The sequence below is a fragment of the Phytophthora cinnamomi genome, assembly GCF_018691715.1.
Source record: "Phytophthora cinnamomi strain GKB4 chromosome Unknown Contig102, whole genome shotgun sequence".
Classification (NCBI taxonomy): domain Eukaryota; phylum Oomycota; class Peronosporomycetes; order Peronosporales; family Peronosporaceae; genus Phytophthora; species Phytophthora cinnamomi.
Genome location: NW_027151035.1, coordinates 1,122,079 through 1,141,863, shown reverse-complemented (window position 1 = coordinate 1,141,863; position 19,785 = coordinate 1,122,079). Strand labels below are relative to the sequence as shown.

Sequence of the window (19,785 nt, the reverse complement as noted above, 5' to 3'; positions counted from 1 at the left end):
TCACCACCCGCATTTGATGATATCCCTGCGCAAGGTCGATCAACGTGTAGATGACACAACCTACCATCTTATCGAACAACTCCTCGATTATTGGCAACGGGATCTTGGTAATGACAGTCACGCTGTTGAGATAGCGGTAGTCGAACACCCAACGCAACGGAATCTTCAAATTGCCGCTACGCAACCATTCAGCCCTTTTCGGCATTTGACCTGTGACTGGGTCCTTCTTCGGGATAGCGAAGATGTTCGAAACCCACGGTGAGTTCGACGCTTCAATCTATCCTTTCTTCAACTTGTCTTTGACAAATTCTTCGAAAGCATCCTGTTCCATCTTTGACATGGAGGACGGTGCACGAGAGCTTGGTTGTGCTCCCTTCTTCAACGTCACTTCAAAGTTGACTTCACGCATCGGAGGCAATCCGTCTGGTAATTGCTCCGGGAACACATCCTTGAACTCCTTACCGACTACGTTGAAGATCGGTTCTGGAATTCCTTCCACTTTGGGCACAAGTTGTATCTTTACCCGAAACACCTGCTCATACTCGCCTTCCTTCAAGTTGTGCGAGAACGACGGTGCATCGACGTCGATGAATTGCATCCGGTCAGGTATGACAACCTCCTCCTTTTGTCAATTCACTTGAGGGTTGTAGTCCTTAAACCACGGTTTCACCAAAATGACGTCGTGCGACTCCGGCAATTTCCATTCCACGAACTCGATCGCTGGAAAGAAGTATCCATCCATGGTCACTGGCGCTTCCACGTGTTTGGCATCCGTCGCCGGTGTCAACGTGCCATCAAAGCACTGAGCTTGAAGTCGTCTTGACAGAAGCACATTACTGGCCAAACCTGGCATAATCATGTTCGTGCTTGCACCCGTGTCCAACAGAATCCGGACATCTCTGCCATTGATGCGACCCTTCCTGATGAAAAGGTTACTCGTACGATCGGACTTCACTGCGTTCACCTTCAAGGTCTCCGTTGTACTTGTTGGTTGCGATCCTTGCTGAACCAACTCCACCCGCTGCTTCTCATGCAACTCAGTCTCCTGGTCTGGCGGCGATCCGCACACACCAGACTCCAATTCCGGTTGCATCGCATGCAAACTCGGTTCTTCCACTGGCTGTAGTCCACACGAGCCAGCATCTTCCGTCATTTCTGACGCTGCAGTGACAGTCTCTTCCACTTGCACACGTGCCTTCTCCATGAGTGCCTGTAACTCATCCGCTTGAGCTTGAGCGTCATCCGTAGCTGGGCATTTTTATCCCATCCAGCTTTAGTTGCGACAGCTGCTTTGACATGCGCAGATCGGTGATCAATTCTGTCTGCTTCTCCATGGCCGCCAACATATTATGCATTAGTTGGGCCGGATTTGCCATCTTGAACACGCGAAAACTTCGTACTTTGTGTGTTCACCCTTGAAACTTGATATCTATGGGAGCAATCTACTTTTAGGGGCACTGACTAAAAGAAAGTAAAAGAGAAAACCTGTTAAAGAAAATAGCCAACGCTACTTCCTAAAATTGGCCGAGTTATGCGCTGTGGGAGGGTTTGGCCTTCTTCGATGCGTTTGAAGAGGTCGATGACACGTGAGAGGTCGATGACGCGTGAGAGGTCGAGCGGTGACGGTTGTCGTCCTGGTCTTCGCTTCGCCAAATTTTGTTGTGCCGGGCTACCAAGAACAAAAACTGATTAACCGACTTCGAGACTTATAGTGCTCGACTTAGGTGCGGTGCAATCTTTTGAGAACAGTAGCTACTTTGGCAAATGGGCTGTCACCGGGGCCAGATGCTAAACAAATTTGCACCACGGCTGCCCTCCAGTTATTTCCCACGGTCAGCGTACTATAATAGGTTGCCCTATTAATGTACCAAAGTCTCCCCAACAGCTGGGTTGGTCACGCTAACGTTACACTTACACCTCAAGCTGAAAAGGCCTCCAGTTGCGTGCCGTGCAGCAGCGAGCCTTCCCCCTCCAAGTGATACCAGATGTCGCGTTGGGCCGAAGAGTGTTTGTCGTTGAAGTGGGTGCGAGTGTTGGTCCTGTCGAGAAGCGCGGTAGTTGTGATCGATGTGCGGGGTAGACGGTTTATTTAATACTGAATTGCTACTGCTAGCCTAACATGCATGCCTCGCTGCGCTCCTACGCGAGCACAGGGCTCTCTTTGCGTATTTCTGTTTTTTTTTTTTTACTATGTGCTACCCTGCGTCTTTTTGTTTTCTTTTCATTTCTTTTCTACTAAATGCATGTTCCATTTTTTTTTCATGTTTTCCCTACAAAATGCATGTTCACTGTGACGGCTGACCCTCTCGGGTAGCTGTCACAGGAACTTCAAGCCTCTGGCCGCGAGCAAGCAAGCCAGAGCCTTTGCGCCGCATCGCTCTGGCTTGCTTGCTCAGCAGGCCAGAGGTGGGCCTGACACTGCGCCTCCGGGTGCGTGTTCTCATCTCTCTTCAACCTTTCCAGTACTCGATAGCGCGCATCTCGCCGGAAAAACGACTTGGGCGGGAAGAATTCCTGCTGCTTCAGCTGAGCAAACATCGCCCTCGAAAACGAGACCATGTGCTCCACAATCACCTCTCCTTCAGGCAAAAAACCGGTCATTTTGCTACACACCAACCCAGCCTGCTTCGGCTCACGATAGTATAGCGCCTCAACCGCCGGCCCTACCAGCTCCCCATTCGCCGCAAACACTCTCGCAGCTCTCTCCGGCAGCAAGCACCTCACTCGATGGTGATTATTACGCAGGTAGGCCGGCACCTCCTTCAACTTATGCTGAATCAGCCGCTGCACCGCCGCACTCGCTTCCGTCTTGACACCTGCATCCAGCACCTGCCGCAACGCGTCTTCATCGAATAGATCTCAGTCGTTGCCCCTCTTGCAGGCGCTTGCAGGCGACGTAATGTGCAGCTTCCCGTCCACCACGAACACCCGCCGATCACTGTCTTCGGGCGTGATCCAATCGGGCAGCGCCTCGGCGCTCTCAATGAGCAGAAACTCCCCGTCTGAGTCTGCGATACGTCCCACGATTCCTGAGAACTGCTTGGTGATGTCGAACACGAGCTTGGCTACGACCCACTCGTCTTGTATGGCATCACCGACTCTGGTTCGTCCGGACATAACATAACACCCACTCTTGGTCCTGTTCACTTTGAGGTGGAACCGATGCTTGTGCCACAGGAAACCTCGCGTCTGCTGCGCCGCGGAGTCCAGGAACGCGCTGCACTGCTGCACAGCTGCAAGGAGAAGGTCCTGTTCGGTCTGCTTGGTGGGAGGCACCGGCAGGAAGAAGCAGTAGCGCGCCTCGTTCTCTTCTACGGTTGGCGGCGGGAAGAGCTCCATAGCGACTCGATCAATAGTGATATAAATAGGCTGATCTTTGTGTCGAAGGCTTTATGCTGTGTCATTACTTCAACTTGGAGGTGCTGGTGCTGGAATCGTGCAACGAACAAGCTGATTCAGTGAGCGGGCAATACGCTTGCAACGATAGTTGAGCGGCGTATGGATCAACTATACGTCTGAGAACTACGGCTTGCGCGTGGATTGCAGCCGCCCACGCCACGATACTTCGGAGTTGATATTGATTTCGAGTAGTGCGTGTTTAGTTTTCGCCGGTAGTTTTCGCCGGTAGTTTTCGCCGGTAGTTTTAAACCTAGATATAAGCGGCTGTATTTATTTTGTGCCGGCGAAAACTCGACAACCCGTCTTAAGTACGAAATTCGACTACTAAGTACGATTCGGGACATTCACTCCTCAACCCGCGCGCACTTCAACTTCAACTCTCCGAGCACAAGCAGCTACAAGTTCAAGGGCGTGGAGTGCGCGCTACAGGTACTGAAGACCGGAAGGTGAGCCAGCGGCGGTGGGATTGCTGGCGACGGGGTGCTCTAATGCATAATTTCAATGGAGCAGCAATGCCACACCCCGGAGGCCATCCTCGTAGCGAAGTCTGGGATCTTTTTAATGGCAGGGATAATGGTGATGTGGCGTGTAAGCGATGTGGCACCGTCATAGCGAACCCCAAGTGCCCGAAACTTGAGCGCCACTTGGAAAAGTGTAGTGGGTACACGTTGGTGGAAAAGAACAAGAGACGGTGCTTGATGATAGATCAAGCCGAGGAAGCAGCACTGAGAAAACAACGACAAAGTGAAGTTTTCTGATCCACCTCCACGCGACGTTGAGCAGCAACAGCAGCAGCACCAGTCGTGTACAGTTTCGCAGGATCAGCTCGACAAATTGGTGGTTGATTGCATTTACGAGTCTGCTTCGCCATTCCGTCACGCTGCTTTGCCAAGCTTCATACGGATTTTCTCGGCTCTATGCCCGAATTTGCGCGTTCCTACGCCGAAGGATATTGGTGGTCATCTTCTCGACTTCGCGCATGATAAAATGATGCAGGAGAAGAATTCCATGATGGCGGGCCAGGCGCACGTTGGGGTCTCGTACGACGGTTGGGCGAATCCCAAACGCGAAAAACTCGTCAATGTGGTGGTGCCAGCTCCGAACATGGCGCCAGTACATGTGTGCACGATTGCAACTGGGGCTGAATCTCAAACCGGTCCCTACATGGCCATGCTTATGGTTCGCGTTGTAGACTGGCTGGGAGATATTATTGGGGCGGGGAAAATTGCAACTATTACGACCGATAATGCTCCAAATATGAAAAAGGCTTGGGAGATCATCGAAGCAGAGTGTGGGATATCATGCAATGGCTGTGCGGCACACACCATCAATCTACTTCTCAAGATGTGTCAAAGTTGGAGGACGTACAGCAAGTAGCGGCTGGTGCTGAGGTGATTACCACGTACTTCACGAAAAGGCCGCAGCTTCTTGCTCGATATAAGGAAGAGAAGCGGGCCATTGCTCTCGATGATAGTGCCAAAGCGTATAGTCGCTCTTTTTCAGTGTTCGTTGCTACGCGTTGGTTTTCCTCGTATCAATGCCTGGTGAACGTGATTCGGAATAGGGAGGCGGTCACCCGTGTTTTCGATAACGACGAATTCATGGAAGCTTACAAAGGAACTAAAACGCGGCGAAGGCAGCCGGTCCCAACAATTTCAAGTGCGATCTCGACAAAGAGGAGCACACGCACCAAGAAGAAGAGCAGAAGAGCAAGGGAAGCGGCAGAAATTCAGCCGAAAACATCTGTTAAAGCAATTGCCTTGAACGCGTAAATGAGTTCGTGGAGGATGAAGAATTATGAGCAAAAGGTGAACAAGTAATCAAGCTGCTGAGCCCGATTATTAAGAAGCTTGGTTTGATGGAGTCAGATCGATGCTGTATATCTCTGGTCTTCTGGGCATTTCGTGATCTGATGGAGAACACATTATATTGTGAACCAAAGTCTCTGGTTACCGCTGCAGCAGCTATCCGTAGCTTGGTTAAGAAGAGATGGGAGTTTGTTCACACAGATTCCATGGGGCTTGGGTACTTCTTGGATCCTGCCCAGAACCCCAATGGATTCATCGATGACGACCGGGAGCAGACAAAGAACCTGATCGAAAAAGTGGCAAGACGACTTGGATACTCAGAAGATGAAATACAGCATGCATTTCATGAAGCGGGAGTATTTTGGAACATTAAAGCCGACTGGACTCCTAAACGGCGAAAGAATGAAGATCGCACTGCTCCATTGGAATGGTGGGGCGAGCGTCGCAAAACCTACCCTGTTTTGTTCCGTATAGCGCGCAGGGTTTCCCGGTGCCGACCTCCTCGGCTGCTACAGAGAAAAGCTGGAGTGCACACAAGTTTATTTACTCCGATCGGCGACACCATCTTGGCCTTGAGAATGTTAACAAGTTGGTCGGCTTATATTGGAATCAGCGCAGCGTGAAGCCATTGCAGAAGGTGATCTCGGACCCGTCGGAGTTGGAGGACGTCATAGAGGATGACGCGGAGGACGGTAACGGGGCAAGTGGAATTTGCTACGAAGTAGAAGACGACTCATGCTCGGACGACGACGAGGATGATGAGGATCAGCTGTCAAGGGACAACACCGTGGCAGACGAGCAAGTGAGTCACGTGCAACAAATGGATCACGTCCTGGACTACTCTTACGAGTTTTTAGGAACCGAGTTTAGTGCGTAGATTTCTTTAACTCCATAATACACTATCACACACCTTTCATTTTCATTCGCGGTGTCCTAGAAAGCCCTCTCCTGTCCTACTCTACTCTACTCCCAAAGCTAGCTGCATAAGGTTTCCTGCGTCTAGAATGCGTCTGTAGTCCTAAACGCAGGTCTCTGCAATCCGGTGAGTTTTCGCCGCAGATAAAACCGGCTCGAACTAGTTTTCGCCGCTTTAAACTAGTTTATTCTGCGGCGAAACTCACACAAATTTCGAGCCTTACGTCGACGAGGAACAGCTCATTCTCCATTTTGCTGCATCCCAGCAACGATGAACCTCACTGGACTTGTGCGCCTGACTGCTATCGCGGCCACCCTCGCGGCCAACGCCGATGGACAGATCAAGTTCGACGGCGACAACCTCTCCAAGCTCGACTACCAGCAGTACGTCTCGCAGTTCCTGACCAGCAACGACTCGACGGCTCCCATCGACATCGAGCCGCTAATCCTCGGGGGAGGTATCGTACCTCCCGGGACCAAGACGTACACCACTGGTGTTAGACCGACGACGAATGGCACGGACTTCTGCGGCGGCTCCCTCATCACGCCGACGCACGTGCTCACCGCCGCGCATTGCATAGCTGGAGACATCCAGTACGTCTCCGTTGGCACTCACTTTCTAAGTGGCACCGAGGACGGTGAGCAAATCAAGGTCGTGAGCACGACCCGCCACCCCACGTATGCGAGTGAGACCAACTCGTACGACTTCCTAGTGCTGGAACTGGAGGAGGCCAGCTCCTTCCCTCCCGTTGCGCTCGCCAAGGCCGACGACTCAGACGTCGCTGGCGGCGGCAACGCGACGGTCATGGGGTGGGGTACCACGGCACAGGGAAGCGCTCAATCCAACGAGCTGCTGCGCATCGACGTTCGGTAACCTCCAGTTGGGGTCATATACGGTACAGATCAGGTATAGGATCAGACAAATTACCCTATCAGTGATCAGGAAGTGATCAGACGGCTCATCCAGGTTAACAAACGTGTATTACTCTCCTCGATTAGGTCTACCTGTTTGCTATAGCACCTCCTCATTCAGCCCGCCATGACCCTCATCGGGCTCGGAAGCGCTGTCAGTTGGCAGCTCGACTGCTGCAGGCTCCTCATCCTCGGAGTCATCAGCAATGTAATTTGGTATCTCAACCGGCATAGGTAGGTCGATTCGTTCGCGTGGTAGGCGGCGGGCACGCCCACGAGGAACGTCAGCAAGACGCTGTACATACTGTGGAGATAGCGTCTTAATGACACCCACAAAGCTCGCCATACTTGGGCGAGGCTTAGGAAACTGACTATTGAGCTCCCTATTAAACCTCTCAAGAGGATTATTCGTCCGCGCAATGAGCTCGTTGTTTAGGCCGGCAACATTCCAGACACTCACATCGTAATACTCCAGCCACGTTCGCTGAAAATATCCCCAGAACCCTCGCCACTTAGCTTTCGAATAGGATATCCCAGCCTCACCGCAACGCTGGCGAATTTGACGCTTCACCCACTTGATAGCTTGCTCTATCAAACAATGCTCAACGACAGTCAGCATGTCAACGACACCACGTGTCATAGCGATGCAGCACTCCTCGCGAATCAGAAACCTCTTCATAGCGCGTCTGAGCGCCTGCTTAAGGTGAAATAGACACCCCAGCACAATTGTGTTGGGAAATTGCGTCTGAATCGCTTCAATTAAGGCGCTCTCAAAGTCGCACACGACTTCGGCAGGCTCTAGTTGCTGATCTGTACCTTGCACTACAAAATGCACCATGTCCCAAAACGAATCGCCACTACGAGAAGTACTCAAAACGTAGTAAACAGGTACAAAAAGTCCTGAAGCTCTGCCGTGTACCATGAAAACTACGCACTGTTTGTACGCTGACGGTACACAGCGAAATGTACCGTCTACAAAAAGCGTAGTTCCATTGTAGCGTAGGAGGTTGATAAGGGTAGGGTGCGCCCAGCCGATCAGTCGTGTAGGTTTGCTGAGATTCTCGCGGTTCATCGTGATATAATGAAACTGAAAGAACGAGACAGCTTCGTTCAACGCCAATGAAAGTGGTCGAATTTCAATCGCTCCATGTACATCTCCACTGAAGTGCCTGCTTCTTGCTTGATAAACACGCCGAAGCACTTGGGTCTCAGACAACCCACGCACCACATGCTCATTATTCGCACCGTAAAACACGTTGCGGAGATCTTCCCAAATACGTCGCGCAGGTAGCGCAACCTGATCAATTGCTAGCATGTCCGCTCTATCCTTCATCAGAGTGACAGCCTGTATACTATCGGAGGCGCGATTTTCAAGCGCGGTTACTATGCAGCGCGAATTAATTGGAGCTCCGATACAACATATTAGTTAGCTAGGCAACTTGCGAATCTAAAGTGTAATGTAATTTGATTCTCTATCCTTCATCGGACCGGTGACATCCACAAGGCTACTACCAGCAGCATCAACCTGGCGACAGGTGTGAGGGCGTCATGCCGTGTAGCCCATGGTAGCGATGAAGAAAGCCATCGTGCCACGGCAACCTTGGCGCCAATGAGAACAGCGGTAGGATATCTTCCTGGACGACGCCCACGCGCGAGTGTACTTGAAGCCGCGAAAGTAGCACGTGGTCTTCTCTTGCCGCACTTGGCCCCTCGAGCGGCTTGATATGACGCTGGACAGCGTCCCCACGTCACCAGGAGGTTCAGCGTTGCCCGCGATAGACTGAGTAGGTGCCTGCATGTTACCGAATGAGCGCTACTTCATAGCGGTCCCGCAGGGACCACCGTTCCACGTGGTCGCCTTAGGACCGTGCATTTTCAGATCTCACACCTGATCATTTCAAAACCTACATCTGTTCACAAAGCAGATCTGTACCGTATATGACCCCAACGAGGTTTTACCCGACGTTCCTATCGTCAATAATACTGCGTGCGCCAAGGTACTCGATGTGGACGCTACTGTGCTGAGCGCCGGCGGTGAGCCCGACATGGACTCGTGTCAGGGCGACTCCGGTGATCCACTCATCCTCGAGCAACCAACCGGAGATGTCCTAGTTGGTGTAGTGAGTTGGGGCAATGGCTGCGGACGTGCTGGATACCCCGGCGTCTACACGCGTGTGTCTGTTGCTCGAGAGTGGCTGGACACCATCGCCCCCGGCACCACATTCCGCTAAAAGGTTGTTTTCTTCAACTGCAGCACGCGGAGTAGCACCAAGCGTAACCATATCATGACGTGACGGGCCAAATACTACCGAAGTTGTATTTTGCCGGCACGGGGGCAGCGGCGGTGTCAGCGTGGGGTATTGACCGCAATCGATCCTGATACCATTGCATTCGATGCCGCACTATCGAAGCGACCCAAATATCATTACGAGCTGTGGCACGAGTTTGAGTTCGGACTCGGTGGATCAAAAGCCGCGAAAAATTTCACTTCTACGGAGCGAGGCGCTAACAAGTTTGCATACTCGCGCAGGAAAGCATTCTGGGATGTCGTCACCTACCTCGTGCGAGCAGGCTTCAACAGTGATCTTGCTATTGACAAAGTGTATGCTGCGTACGGTCGACAGCGCTCCGTGACCAGCGTTCTCCTTTAGATGCGCAACGACCGCGAGCACGGCGGTCATCAGAACTTCGCCAGTAGCTTGAGCACGTTGCCCAATCAAATGCATAATATCCATTTTCGTCCAATCACAGCGTAGTTGTACGCCGAGTCGCATACCATGCCGATATTTATACGGTGCCCGCATCACCAACAGTGCCTACGCGGTCGCGCGCAAATTGATTTGAGGAGGATATAAGATGTCAGGATTTGCCGTGCTGGTCATTTATCTGCTTTAACGTGGTAGATATTGCAGCGGATGCAATAAAAAGGTCTCACAAGGCCGTTAAGTCAACCACCACCTTTTTGGAGGAGAGCAATCTGCTATCTGTGCGTTGTGAAATATCTGGCTGGACATTGTCTAGCGCGATTAGCTACCCCTACAGCAAGTCTGGGCACGCGGCCGAATGCTGGCTCCACCGCTGTAGATTGTGTCAATCGACCTCCATCGACTCGGATATTGCTTGTTTGAGTTTGTTGTGCATTCTCGCTCTGGTTCACTTAGCTTTTCCCGGTCCAAAACCTGAGCACAACCGCTCAATACAATCCTGAAGCGTGGGTGGTCCATGCTGTGCCAGGTGCTGGCGAATCGTGTTCACGTAGTGGAAAAAGTTACACCGCAGTCGTAAATATTAGGTATACGAGGTCGTATCTTGGTGATTGCTCTGGTTAACGTTACGCAGCACTCGTCGAAATCTGAATCTAGACTGAGAATAACCCGACCACGACCAACAATAACTCGACCATGACCAAGAATAAATCGACCGGTCAAATTATTCTAAATCTGGACCAAGTATAACTCAACCGAGACCAACAATAACGTGCCTGGTGATAACCATCTTAAGCTGTATAGGGACATTACATTAACTCGACAGGTCAAGTTATTTTGAATATGGACCAAGTATAACTCGACAGATGGAGTTATTATCGATCTCAGCGTTATGCTTCCACCTCGGCTAACAACACGGTGAGGTTGAAACGCAGTTGTTCGAGTTATATGCAGTACTCTGGGAATCAGAAGTACCAACGACCGGTTTCTTGGTCAACACTACCACACATTTACCTACACCTCTGCCTGAAAAAATCCTTCGTACGGCTTGAAGCTGAATCGCGAACGCTACCAATGTTACCACGAGCAACGTAATCGTCGATAAGTTTGTTCAGTTTGCCATCACGATGGAGTTTTCGGAGCAGCTTCAAGACTGAAGAGCCGTTCCTGCTTTTGATACCATGAACGCAGAAGAAGTTGTACACGCCGCTTCCGGCTTCCTTGTTGGCAGCCATCACTTGGTCGAAATAGGACGCCGAAGATAGATCCAGCACGAACCCGTTATGCGAGAACAAATTTATGTAGTTCGTGATCTGCTTGTATGCGGATTTCTTGTGTCGAATAGAGCACTTAGCATACCAAAACACGGCCGGTGCCTTAAGGAGAGCTTTTAACCCACACGGCGCCTTTTCGGATACGGCATCGATGCCCGTTTCAACGTTCTCGCGGGGATCAGTCTCCTCTGCACACCCTGCAACAGGACAAGCGTCTTTCCAGCTCGCCCACGCGCATTAGCAAGTCCTGGTTCAACGCGACCAGCTCAGCAATCACGCAGCTCTGGTTTATAAGTTTTTCTTCTCTAGTGATTTTGTCACAGCATAATATTTCAATATCTGCTCTCTCTTAGAAACTTGGCGTTACACCTCTGAACTTCGGGCCAAGACCCGTGACTTCGGAATTCCAAGTGGCAATGGATACACCCTTGCCCGCACAGCATAAATACACATCGGGTATCGATACAGCACATCTGGCAGAAGCATCACAGTATAGACATCCACTAAATCCTGCTTTGGACATGCTGAGGCCTACTTAAGAAGTCCTCCTTCCTGTCGTGAAATGCAGTGGCGCTCTAATGTTTGGGATATTGAGTAACTTCTTTTCTATTGAGGCTCGGTGCTTTGGGTAGCTATCTAGCAGTCAGGGTTTTACTTGCCTGAAGTAAGACATGATCGAGTTCCTTGTGAGTAGTTTGTCTCCTCGGCCCTCTATGAAAGCCGGATGAACGGCAAAGCGATCTATCAGCTTTGTGATGACAGTCCCGGTTTCATCTCCAAGCAGCGACGAAGCGATGAAGCCCATAGTGACACCTTCGTAGGCTAGATAGCGATGAAATGCGTCGATCACGGTCTCTTTCACGCGTTTCGAGTTGACCAGAGCAAGGTCCTGAGCGCTCATGGCTTGCCCCTTGTTCTATGGCGGACTGAAATTTGACTTCTGCCATGACAACGCCTGCACAGCTCACTCTTTCTCGAAGATATTCGTCGGCAAATGACTAAATATGCTCGAGCTACCAGATTTTGTATACATCTCCAGCATATTTTACCACACTTGCCGACATTATGCGTCGGCGGACTGTCGGCAGCGGCTTACCTAACCTTAATTAGTCCTACTGGGCGGAAAGGTGTGTCTACGATTACCATTGGTAGAAATATAGAAACACCTGTTTTGGACTGCGCGTACAGCATACGTTTTACGAGTCACTTCTAGGGTGTCGGCACTGTCACAATATTCATGATATCCTATCGTTGGTGCAACCATTTCAAAACATCTCACGAGCCATTTCTACTCGGTGCCCCCCTCCCCCTCAATTTGTGTTACTTTGAAAAACGTTAGCGAAACCTGCATGCGTATCGGTGACCCTGGTCCTGGTTGTCTCGAATAGTAATACAGATCACCCAGAAACGAAAGCCGCCTCGACTGACTATGCCCGCAAATGCGCCAACAAGCCCGAACGCAACGGCCACAAAAGTCATTCTGTTAAAAATTAAAGAAGTGCTTCGTGCTACAAGTTGTATCCAGGAAGCGGGTAAACGATATGAGGGTGTCCGAAGGAACATTTGAGAAAGATGAAGTCAAGTTCCTTGCCAAGGACCAATCCGTCAATCGGACAAGTTGTTATGTTGACTATCCGATGTATGGTAACCGGCCAAAGTTAGAGCGTGTAACTAGTAATGCATTTCTTTGAAACCGTAATATATTATCTCTCAAGTGTATTCTCTATTATTCAGTAGTTTATACTGTTCCTGCTGCTTGGAGACCAAGGAAACAGGGTACACTGCTGCAACAGGATGACTCTTTACACTCTGCAAATTCCCCCGGAGAGAGAAGATGGATTTGCTACCCCCAGGAACGCGACCAGACAACCGAGCAACGATGAGTGGAGCGGGTGGCCCTCCTCCGGCTAGCCGTCCCCCTTGCCCCCCCCCCCCCCCCCCCGATCCCCCTGTCGACGGAGACACCCCCGACGCAGAATGAGTGACGCCGATACCTTCGCCTCACCCGTCTCAACCTGCCGACACCAGCATTTCACCGCCTGCGGCATCGCCACTGGCATGGTCCACAACCGGCGCTGCCCAGCAAAAGGAGACTCTTGCGACTGAGGATGCTACGTCGGCTACCTGGACACCAGAACTACGCAGATTGTACCAAACCTCTACTGCAGCCTATGCACTCCACGCGGACTCCGCCCTGCGCCCGATGGCAGCGGATGAGATCAAAGCCATGGACGAGTATGTGAGCAGGCGCTTGGAACGGCCCCCCCCCCACGTTCTTCTCGTGCACGGCGGCTGGGTTCAAACGCGCTGCACTTCTGGCGCATCATCAAGACCATATTGAAGCCACCCTAATTGCGGACGTCCTTGCTAGTGCACGCTTGGGTAAACACATCAAGCGACTCTCGATCCTGAGGGAACTGATCGCAGCTAATGCGGACGATGAAGAAGGTTGACGCCGCATGCGCCGTTTTATCAAGGCTGTCCAGCGCATTTCATTTGACGGAGATCACACGCTTTCGGTTGTGTTCATGTCTAAGCGTGACGCTGCTCTCTGGGATGGAGCGGACTTCAAACTACGCGGAAGTGTGCTGAAGCTAAATGCGGTCGACGACCACGCGCCACGTGTGTGTGCGCCGCCCATCCTGGCCCAGCACTACGCACTGCGAGTGCTGGGTACGGAAAGGCTCAATGCTCTGCTCCTCATGCAAGTGTTTGGGGATATTGCCCAAGCGCCGATCCTGGACGTGCAGCATCCTGGTCTGGCTGGGCTCAGTGTGGCCGATAATGACTACTGGGTGGTAATCTGTCATCTCGAGCCTGTCCCACGGCACTTCAAGGCATAACATCAATCACGCTGGCAGGTAACATGGTGCGTCTACACCACTTTCAGCACGCGCAAACCCTCCCCTGTCGACGTTGCCTCAACCCAGCCCACGTTCAGGCACGGTGCAGAGACGCGACGGGCCGACTTGCGGCGGTGCAAGCCAAGCGACACCGGGAATACGTCGGGACTTACACGGCCACCGCTGTTTCTCGGCTGCCGGACTGTCGTGACCTGGCGGCACTAGATGCATGCCTTAGTACCTTGGACACAATCCATGAACGGTTTGAGAACGTGACCACCCAGCTCCCTCTAGCTCCCGTGCTTCTCTCTCCAGAAACCCCTCTACTGAACCGCTTCACGAGACCCGGCAGGAGTAGGAGCCCGATGCAACTGGAATGACGGTGATTCGCCGGCGGCGGGGAGGCCCGATGCGGGACCGCCAACCGCAGCGAATTGGTGGTGAACCCACTGGTGTGGCCAATCCAGCTGCGCCAGCGGCGCCGGCTAGAATGGGCACGGGCCCCACCATCCGTGTGGCAGTCAACGGTCACCGGCAACCTCGTGGTGAGACAAGTAGCGGCCGGCCAACCCCCGCTTCCCGCTGCCACACTGCCAAACGCACCGGACAGACTTCAACAGCCGATCGCTACCGGCAAACGCTTGCGGTATATAAGGAGCATGCTGCGGACTCGGATAGCGCTGACGACGCAGCCCACGAATCAGCAGACACTCCAGGCGCACGGGTGCAGCAGGAGCGGGAGGGCGTCGCAGCCACACGAATGGACCCGGTTCTGGTGCCACGAGGGACGACGCCAGATGAACACCCCCTCGCAGGATCCCGTCCGGTGGATTCGACCTCAGATGTGGATATGGACGGAGAGGGCTCCATCCTGGCTCCAAGAGGGACGCCCAATGATGGGGGAGGAGAGATGAACCCGGCCTCGGCCTCAACAAGCCCTGTAGGGATGGCGGATATCCACGTTTCATCGTCTGAAACCCAGCTCTCCCAAGATCCCTTCTGGCACACCTCCTCACTGGCCACTCCAACACCCAAGGACACGGATGAGGTCTTGGCGGAGACGGCTCCTGAACAAGCAAGTGATCAAGACAGTGATGGTTTTGAGATCGGCCTGGTGATAGCCCCTCCCAGCGGTCAGTCGCACATCATCCAGGAGTGGATCGGCAGTCTGCACGGCACGGAGGTCAATGTGCCTGCCAATGGGCAATGCCTCTTTCCGCTCTCCACGCCTCCATGGAGAACACCCAAGTTAAAGCGCTGCATTTCTCATCCAGCACGACCTCGGCTATCAATACGATCAAGAATCGCGTTCTAGACATTGTGCTCGCGATCCTCCGCTACGACGTGAAACTCAACCTCATTGACCCCAAAAAGAATTGCGACGGCTGTACCCCGACGTAGTTCCGCCGACATCGGTTGAAGCAGCAGCTGCGGCGCTATATGACCATTACGCCAAAGCCTGAGCAGTGTCCGTCGCAACGACGGTGCCGAAAGCCTTCTGGGAAGGTCCTCACTGAGAGCGATGGCAGTGTATATCAGGGAGCCCATCTACGTATGGGATGTGGCCGCCGACAACACAGCACACGTCCAGCAGTACCTGTACAAGACTTTTGACATGCCCAACGGAGATCGTCACGAGTCAGGTGTGGTTGAGGCCCTACCTGACGCACGTACGAGGGACATCCTGGAAGAGTGCTTCAACCAGCACGTCATACGAGTGATACTGCTGCTCAAACACAGAAGGTCATTTCTATGGAGTACAACACGGACCTACGGTTCTCGAGTGACATGCCCAACGGGACCAAGCGATGCGTGAACGCCTGGATCTCGTCCACGCTAAGTTGGGAATGCCGATCCTCAAATCGAAAGGGTACGTCCCAGCTTCCATTGCGGACGAGACTGCGCTTTAAGAGCAGGCCCTACTTGAGGAAATGGGGGTGGATTTCTATGCGAGTGGATCGCAGGAGAGTGCGGCCCCATGCGCACCGCCGCTAGAGGACGTCCACAGGGCGGAGCCACCACCATCGGTGCGAGTTCATCCAGTCATTTATGAGCGGATTCTGCGCACGGCCGATACATCTTAGATGGACACGATGGATAGTCGACTTGCTGCTCGACTACACCAGGCCAATGACGAAGCATTTAGCCGCTAGAACAAGAAGGATGGTGTGGTGTTGCAGAACACACAAATATCGTCAGATATGGATCTCCAGCACAAACCACAACAATCGCCGAGTTAGGTCGGCGGTTGTTGGCCTGCGCAGGGGGTGTCCCCTCGCGGTTCGGCCCAACCGGGACAGCGGGTGTCTCGCCTCTCGCCGACACCTGCCAACCAAGGTCCACTCTTCCGGAGATCCGCCGAGCTAGCGGACTCCGTTCACAAACTCCTGTGCCCTCCACCAAAGGATGGACGGCGGCGCGCTAGCGCTTTTACAGGCCGCCGGGGCAGAAGCAACCCGACTTGAAGAGTAACGGCACCCGGGCTGTCCGGCGTACCGGCTCGCTGAGTTAGCGAGACTTTTCCTTCGCACTTGGCGAGCACCCAACGCCCAATCCCGGGCCGACCTAGTCTCTTGGCGCTGCCAGTCGAGTACCCTACAAGCTATGCCTCTCGGGTACCGACGGCAGGCATAATCCGACCCCGTGCAGGGACTTACCGGAAAGTGTGCACGTGTTGTGGGCCTAGAAAATTCTGCTCTGTTTGTTCTTAAGTCTCCTGGGCGCCCTGAAAGGGCGCCTCCACTATTCCTAAGGTCCTATACAAATATCAAGTGAAATGGAGTGGTTTCGGATCTCGGCCGACCCTTCACCCTCTCAGCGACGCTTCGAACTCGGCGGAGCCGGATAAGTTGTCCGAATAACCCGGCGAGCTCGACGGGGAGGTCTCGCCGACTCGGCTGAGTGCTGCTGAGCTCGCCGGGCTCACGCTTGGTCCTCTTGTGCGCCTTCTTGCCATGCACCGTGTCGTTTGGGTGGCCGGCGGCTCTGTTTAGCCGAGCTCAAGGCCTGGAAACTGCCTTGAACTCGGCTGAGCGTCTCCTAGCGTCCCCGCACTCGGCCCGCTGTACTTGCGTCTTCTCCTTGCGTAGCGCCACCCGTCCTTGGTCTCCGGTGCTCTTGATTCCCACTCAGTCGGCCGCGGTGCGCTCGTGAAGCCTGCGAGCTCGGCGAGCTCGGTGGACTGGCACAGTGTACCATCCAGCCGAGTAGTACCGTCGGCGCCGTTTTCCTGGCCGTCCTGGGACCCTGTTCCGCCTTAACTTCGAGTGCTCCACGAAATCTGGTGTTCCCTACACCACAACTGCCCCGGTCACGTTCCGAGCCGAGGTGGTGAGGGACTTGATCATCACTCTGGGTCAACCTTTCTCTTCCGCTCCAAACCCAACGGTCTCGTCATTTTTCCATCGTCATGCCGAGTCGCGACGAGCCCACTGCCTCCTCGGTAAGTTGCTTCCTCGTTTAGTACTTGGCGGTTCTCAGGTACTGACCAGCTTGCTCCCTCTTTCTCCAGGCTTCATCACCAAGTGTTCCAAATCCACAACCGCCTCTAGGTGTGGTGAGGTCCGCCGAGTCGCTTGGTCGGCCGTCCCGGGCTTCAGGGGTCAGCGGTGAGCGAGATGGCTCGCTCATCGATCTGACCAACACCCTGGAGTTCGACCGGGAGTCTGGTCCGGCTTCTCGCACCTCTCCCCCTCGTCCGCCGAGTTCGCATGGCGACACCACTTCGGGCGCCGCCGGTGTTGGCCGGTCGAACTCGGCGGAGCAAGCGAGCCTAAGCTCGCTTGAGGCGCTGGTACGGGCCGAGTCGGCTAACCGTCAGGAGGAGAACGCTGCTCTCGCCCGACTCCTGGCGTTCATCTCGACTCGGCCTTCTCCTGCCATAGACCCGACGGGGCGACGTGCTCTCCTCTCCGCTTCTTCTCTTGCCGAGGTCACGGACGTTCTTCAGGGCCAGCAACCTACGTCGAGTTCCGCGAACGACGTGGCCGCTCTCCGGGTCGAGCTGAGCACCGCCGAGTCCGTCAACACCCATTTATCTCGGCGTTTAGACTCACTGGCTGTGGAGAACGCCGAGCTCCGCGACAACCTGGAGGTCGCCGAGAGCGAACGTGCTCTTTGGGAGCGGGAGGCTAAGAAGCTGGCTCCATTTATGACTTCCCTCCGTAAGTCTCTGGCTGCGACCGAGGCCTCCCTCAAGACTGCCCGCGAGGGCCAGTCAAAGAAGGTGACTGCTGCTTTTGCCCACGCCGAGGCTTTCCGGGCACAAGTCAGGGAACGCGACGCCGAGATCGCGCGTCTCATTAACGCCATCTCGGCGCGGGACGCTGAGTACGCTACCTTGCGAGGGGTGGCGGCAAAACACTTCGAGCAGCTCACCGAGTCGGCTCGGCTCCTCTCGTCTGGGGACTCTCAGCCTCTCCGTCACGCTCAGGCCACCATCGCCGACCAGCGCCGGGTCATCCTGAACCAGAAGTGAATCATCGCCCGCCAGGGTTTTCTGCCCATGCACGACCCTCACATGGCTGCAGCTGCTGGTGCCGGTCTGGATGTACCAGGGCTCGACCCCGCCGAGCTGCAGCTGAATGCGCGCTTGTGTAGGGTGTTAGCGGCGAGGTTCCCGGAGGTGATGGACATCCCCGCCGGATAGACTCGATCGGTCGAGTTGATCATTCATCCTCGCCAAGATGGGTCGTCAGCGACTCCGCCGACTTCGGTGGTTTCGTCGAGCTCGTCGTTTCTTGGCGTCTCGACTCGCCCATCTTCTCCAGTGTGTCCGCCGAGTTCCTCCGTGGCGCCTGCATCTGCATCGGCCGCAGGGTCGGCTCAGTCGACCCGCTCGTCGAGGCTCCGGCGGAGTAAGTCGGTGGATCAGCTTCATCGAGCTCGGCTGGACACTTTGACGCCAGCTGAGCGGCTTCGCCGACTCGCGAATCCCAAGTCGCTGACTGCTACGGGGCCCCGGCGGAAAGAGCACGTACCGCCTCCTCAGCCTTACACCTGTCCCCTCCTGGCGAGCCTGGGCACGAGGAGGCTGTTGCCTTGCTCGACGAAGTTACCCAAGAGCTTGGTCTGCCGAGTGTCTCTATCTCGAGCTCGGCGGACGTCCGAGCCGGCGACCTTGGTGAAGCTGGTTCAGCCAACGACTCCGCTATCGACTTCGACGAGCCGGATCTCACCGAGCCAGTGGTTCCTCTCGTTTCATACTCGGGGCCCCTCGGCTCCGGTGGTCTCTATGACCGCTTCCAGCTCGGCGAGCCCTTCCGTGGGTGGGAGCGCGGGTCGCTCGGCTGCTGCTTCGGCTTTGGCTTCGGCGACACGCCGGCTATTATCTTGTTCGATTCCCCGGTCATCGCCGCGGCTTCGTGTGCGTGGGACCGACCGATCCAGTTCGATTTCGTCGACCGTACTGACTCAAGCTCCAAGTACTCCGTCGAGTTCCACTCGGCCTGCCGTGCCTTCTGGCTCCGCCGCGCTGACTTCGCCCTCCGGTCGGCCAGCCCGAGCTAAGGCGGCCACTGCTCGGGTCCTCAGTGCGCACCTCCTGCATGAACTGGACACTCCCGACGATGTCGTCCTCGGTCGACTGCACTCCCAGGACACGTCCAGCGGTAACTCCGTTGACCCCACTGGGACGTCGGCTCACCCGCTGAGTATCTCGGACGGGTCTTCGGATTCAGATGATGGTGGAGGTGGGAGCGATGGACTCGGCGGAGTCGTTCCTAGGTCGAGCTAGGCTGCTAGCGACGAGTGGGAGGAGAAAGCGGATGCAGAGGAGAAGGAAGCGCGGAGTCAGGATTCACCGGACTCCGACGACATCCCGCTCCGTTCCCTTGTATCCTAGACCCTGCCTCCTCCTACCGGCAAAGCTCAGTCGTATCGCTGCGGCCCGTCGGACCTTACTGGGCTCCTCCGCCGAGTCGGATGACTC

The 19,785-nt window shown here is 54.3% G+C and overlaps 5 protein-coding genes across 5 annotated transcripts; 3 read left to right on the top strand and 2 right to left on the bottom strand.

The window, feature by feature from the left end:
- Positions 1-628: 628 nt before the first annotated feature.
- Positions 629-1,204, bottom strand: IUM83_08063 (Retroelement pol Polyprotein; the record flags this gene model as incomplete). The annotated part of the gene is made up of 1 exon (XM_067932414.1): positions 629-1,204. The coding sequence occupies one exon, from the start codon at positions 1,202-1,204 to the stop codon at positions 629-631; it is 576 nt and encodes a 191-aa protein (XP_067782953.1).
- A 1,655-nt stretch (positions 1,205-2,859) lies between these two features.
- IUM83_08062 (MADS box transcription factor) lies at positions 2,860-3,339 on the bottom strand (the record flags this gene model as incomplete). The annotated part of the gene is made up of 1 exon (XM_067932413.1): positions 2,860-3,339. One exon carries the CDS (start codon positions 3,337-3,339, stop codon positions 2,860-2,862), a length of 480 nt encoding a protein of 159 aa, XP_067782968.1.
- Positions 3,340-5,634: 2,295 nt separating this feature from the next.
- On the top strand, positions 5,635-6,084 carry IUM83_08061 (zinc finger bed domain-containing protein 1-like; the record flags this gene model as incomplete). Its single annotated transcript, XM_067932412.1, has 1 exon — positions 5,635-6,084. The coding sequence occupies one exon, from the start codon at positions 5,635-5,637 to the stop codon at positions 6,082-6,084; it is 450 nt and encodes a 149-aa protein (XP_067782952.1).
- Positions 6,085-6,393: 309 nt separating this feature from the next.
- Positions 6,394-6,996, top strand: IUM83_08060 (serine protease trypsin-like protein; the record flags this gene model as incomplete). Its single annotated transcript, XM_067932411.1, has 1 exon — positions 6,394-6,996. One exon carries the CDS (start codon positions 6,394-6,396, stop codon positions 6,994-6,996), a length of 603 nt encoding a protein of 200 aa, XP_067782951.1.
- Positions 6,997-13,472: 6,476 nt separating this feature from the next.
- Positions 13,473-13,856, top strand: IUM83_08059 (uncharacterized protein; the record flags this gene model as incomplete). The annotated part of the gene is made up of 1 exon (XM_067932410.1): positions 13,473-13,856. One exon carries the CDS (start codon positions 13,473-13,475, stop codon positions 13,854-13,856), a length of 384 nt encoding a protein of 127 aa, XP_067783103.1.
- Between the last annotated feature and the right edge of the window lie 5,929 nt (positions 13,857-19,785).